Raw genomic sequence first — 4,726 nt, 5'->3', positions numbered from 1 at the left:
AAACGAGGTAATGTTTACGACCACGCTTGAAAATCTGTCTGAGTGAGAAAAGTGTCTGAGCGGATGCGAAAAGGGAGCATTGTTACGTCACTTTTTGCAATTAGCTGATTGGCCAATGTCACGAAGTAAACAAGGAAGTCGATTCTTGGAGAAAGGTCCATAATTCGACTTGCAACTGAGTGAACTGACAGGAGCCAGCTGGACGTTTTTGTTTTTTTGCCGTCCAGTAAACAAAGTCACGTGACCCATGCAAATCCTATATATCAGCCAGTCTCGTTTTGCCGCTTTTGATTTGGCGGCGCGTGTCACATTGTAGTACTATGGTTAAGTAGTACAGCAGTAGAAGTAGACTAGTGTGGTGGTGTCTGATCCGAATGTTCACATGCAGACATAGGTGTACGTACAGACGTAGCTGAGCAGTTTTAATAAGCTTACTATTTGTTATTGAGACTAGTGGCGTTTCACACTGCAGCACTGGGTAATGATAATAAATAGGACTGTTCGAGCTCCTTTACAGATTTCAGGATTTATTAATTTGGTACTAGTATTCAATTTATCGATACCGTATTCAAAAAAAGTATGTCTTTATGTGGGCTAGGCTATGAGGCAAAAAAAATTGTGAAACATTTTATGTAATATGTTTCCCCATTAAAAATATTGCACATACACTGATACAGACATGTGATGTACGGGGGTCTTACTACTTACTGAATACAGCGCGAAACAGAGGAAAACAGATGGAAGCCAGCGCAAAACAGAGGGAAACAGCGCAAAACAGGAGACGCAGTCATTACCACCTCCTGCCACGAAAGAACCACGGCGCCTCTCGCCATGCAGCCATGGTTTTATGGCTCTATTTCCGGTACCGTAGTACCGGTATATTTACAAAGTTATGTACCGGATTATAGGTCATCATGCGAAATTTTATCTACCTTTTTGGTGCTCCAGAAGTATGTGCAGCAATATGTTGCACAACCTGAATCCGCCACACACACACATACTATTTTCAGGTTGTGCGCCATCTTGGTGCACATACTTCTGGAGGTCCCTTTTTACCTAACCCTAACCCTAAAGCCAACCATATCCATATGGAAAATGTTCTAAATTATGGTACCCAAAATGTGCCACCAGCAGGGGCAGACCTGCGATTACAGCATTTCTGGCTACATATGATGGTTTGTGTTTTTAATTTGCTGCCGTGGTACTCCAACTCAAAACAAGTTGCCCTGAACTCATTGCAAAAAATTTTTCTGCTTCACACTGTTTCCCTCTGTTTTGCGCTGTTTCCCCACTGTTTTGCGCTGTTTCCCTCTGTTTTGCGCTCTTTGTGGTGTTTCGCGCTGTATTCAGTAAGTAGTAAGACCGGATGTACGGTACTGATATATGACAACCGCTGCCACAAAATTTTTATAGTTTGTAAAAATTTGCCTTGTTCGTCTTCTGATCAGCGTTTTCAAATCTTAGATTGATTTCATAGTTATTGCCCGATTTTGTAGTGTGCTTCAACTGTTTTGGTGGACAGCCACTTACTCTTACGTTTTTTTTAAGGTTTTGCTTCCCCTCCAAAATTTTCCATTTTTAATTTGTGTAATTAGTGGAGTTTTTGAAATAAATTTATCTTTTGCGTTCAGTGTTGTTTTGTTTTATACCAGAGCAACCAAAATAAAATAATAATTGATTGATTGGACTTATTACTGTATTATCGTTATTCATTTTTAATGTTATGTTTGTTTTTAATAGATTGCGATAACGTATCTGATTGGCGTGGTAGTTGCAGCAGATAAAATATAGGAAATTTAGCTTGTATTTAGTTTTTCAATCAACTTTTCATTTCATTCGCAAGTTAGAAGATCACAATGTCGAGCGGGATCTCATTAAAAGAAATCCGAGATAAAGTAGAGGGAAATGAGATGGATCTCAGTCTAATGCAGATAACAAAAGTTCCTGTGAAAGAAATCTTGTCAATTGCTAAAGCGACATCAGTTGATTTATCCTGCAATCAAATCATCAGACTACCTGAAAATTTTTGTTCAACTTTGCATTATTTAATAAAACTTGACTTGAGCAAAAATCTACTTGAAGAATTACCTCATGACATTTACAAACTCTCTGCCCTTCAGCATTTGGATTTGTACGATAATAAATTGACGACGCTTCCTGTTGATATCTCCAGAATGAAAACATTGAAATATCTTGATCTGAAAGACAATCCTCTTGATCCCGTTTTAGTAAAGATTGTCGGCGGTTGTTTGGATGATAAAGAATGTAAAAAGTGTGCGACTCAAGTCATCGCTCATTTCAAAGTTCTGTCGTCCGACATGGAAAGAAAAAGACAAGAAGTATTGAAGAGGGATCGTGAAAAACAAGCATTGATAAAACAAGCAGAAGAGGAAGAAGAAAGGAAAAAGAACATTGAACGAAAAAAAGCGAAGAAGGTTGAAAAAGAAGCAAGGCGGAAAAGGTGGGAAGAAATACAGAGAGTAAAAGAAATAGAAACAAAAAAGCGCAAGAGGACAGATGAAAGCAGCAGTGAAAGTGAAAGAGATTCTTCTGATGATAGAAAAAAAGATCTTAGCAAGTCAAAATCTTGGCTTCTTAGTTTTTGGGGAGTTCTTCTGATGTCCATTTTAGCTGTGTTTGCCTCTGCAATAGGAATTCGTTTATATTGCCAAGAAAATGAAGCAAATGAGGAATGCATATTGGTACGAGATTGGACAAATAATTATAAAGAGGCAACAAGGGAACATCTGGGTGCATTCGTACAAAATGCCAAACAAATTGTCAATTTTGGTTTAGCAAAGTTGTCAGGAGTTGCAAAAAATCTAGGGTACTGATCTTACGTAAGCGTGCTATCATGGGCATGCTTTGATCCATCTATCTCTAGAAGATTTATTGTTATTAAAAATAGCAAATCGTCAAATATTTGATGGCAAATTCTTTAATGGATAGTGCTTGAAGAGTTCAGAATTGCAAAAAAATGTAATTTATTATAAATTATATATTCATTAGGCATATCCATATATATAGCCTACATAAATATATATATATATTTTATATGTTGAAACCTGTCATATCTCTGCAGCAGTGCCAAATTACTTTCTTTATCTTCTGGTTAGGTTTTGTGTGTCGTTTTTTATACTTTACCAACAAAACAACATGTAGTAGCCTAGTAAAGTTTATAACCTATTGCTAGTTTGGTCGTCTTTATTGTCAAAACTTTGTATTAATTCAGCGCACTGAAAGTGAATAGTATCTTTTTATGAATTAATGTGGTGGTGGTGTAAGTATAGCGTTGGTATGTTGTTTCATAGTTTGAGGTGCTTTATTGTTTTGCATTACATTTGTTCCAAGCAAAACCATTGTTATTAGGGCTTTATTGCATGTTCTGAATAGGATGTGAAAGTTGGAATTTACTTCGAGAACTACTCCAGACTCCTGCTGCACAGAATGTTTAGTCAACCAATTGCTCTTCTAGTTTTTGTTGGAAACTAGATTACTGCTATCAGAAGCCTGAAATTTCTATTTTGGTTCCTACTTCTGGGAGTTTGAAAACATGACAAAATCGGAATGGCACAAACTGCACAGTACTGGTTTTAACTGTAAATCACACTAGGCATTTCACATTAGAACAAAAATATCAAGATTGAACTTCCTATTGTCTTTTATTCATTATATTGTGGAAGTATGAAACGATAATGTGTATTATATTTGCTAACTGTACTTGTGATTAGGCAATTTTGTGTTCGATTTTTATTTTTTGAACCCAATATCAACAAAACAGTTGTTTATTATTTAAACTCAATGAGCAATTGTTAAATTTTATTGAAATTCTAATATTTCAGAATCTGTCTAAACAAGGTTTTTCACATACAAATAATTTGGTAATATAATACTAAATCACATTCATATAGAGATTATTTATATTGACTCGCTGTTGCGGTGTATTTAGGTCATAATATCTACCAGTTATGATATAAAACTCGATTCATCCCCATTATTCGGACATATCATTTTTTGCATGTTAGTATAAATATTTGCATTGTGTTTGTCTTTAATCTTATATTTGGTTATTTTAGTGCAATTATGTCTATTCCATTGATTTCTAATTTGACAGCCACTGCTTTAGTTCAAATTGCTTGCAAGTTCAATTAGTGCTTATTTTTGATGTTATTTCATGATATTTGTTATTATGGTGAGCTTAATTAGTATATAGAGATCCAGAAGTATATCTATATTTTAATGTTGCTATGTTGGGCCAGGTTATATTGGTTATTTCAAAGTGTAATGCTTTATAGGGTATATTATTGGTAATTGTGTGTGGCCATGCTCCCAATCAATGATATAATATAATGAATTTTTACTAATCCGTATCATATGACATGTGTATTTGACTAGTGCAATTAAAAATTAAATCTTTTTTTTTCATTGCCAAAAGCTGGTGCTATTCGATACCACAAAAAAGAAACAAATTTTGTCTCTTCCCAGTGCCACCAAATTTTCGTGTACATGAAGAAAATAAAAATATTTTTTTGTTTTTTATTCTACTCGAATAAAACTGCCTAAATTGTCATCCACGATAGTTTTGTCTTTCTATTGAGCTTCAGTCTTTCTTTTCATTGTAACCTGGTCTAATTGTAGGATCATTAACCTGCATAAGTTTATACTAGTTCCGTGATATGTGATAAATTTATTACTTGTTATCAGAATTTGTATCAACATCTGTAGA

At 35.0% G+C, this 4,726-nt stretch overlaps 1 protein-coding gene across 1 annotated transcript; it reads left to right on the top strand.

Moving 5' to 3' along the window:
- The first annotated feature begins 1,720 nt into the window (after nt 1-1,720).
- Nucleotides 1,721-4,706, top strand: LOC120336655 (uncharacterized). Its single transcript, XM_039404385.2, has one exon. It carries the CDS (start codon nt 1,857-1,859, stop codon nt 2,832-2,834), a length of 978 nt encoding a protein of 325 aa, XP_039260319.2. The 5' UTR covers nt 1,721-1,856; the 3' UTR covers nt 2,835-4,706.
- Nucleotides 4,707-4,726: the final 20 nt, after the last annotated feature.

This window comes from Styela clava, chromosome 2, assembly GCF_964204865.1.
Source record: "Styela clava chromosome 2, kaStyClav1.hap1.2, whole genome shotgun sequence".
NCBI classification, from domain to species: domain Eukaryota; kingdom Metazoa; phylum Chordata; class Ascidiacea; order Stolidobranchia; family Styelidae; genus Styela; species Styela clava.
This window is presented reverse-complemented; position numbering and strand designations above follow the sequence as displayed.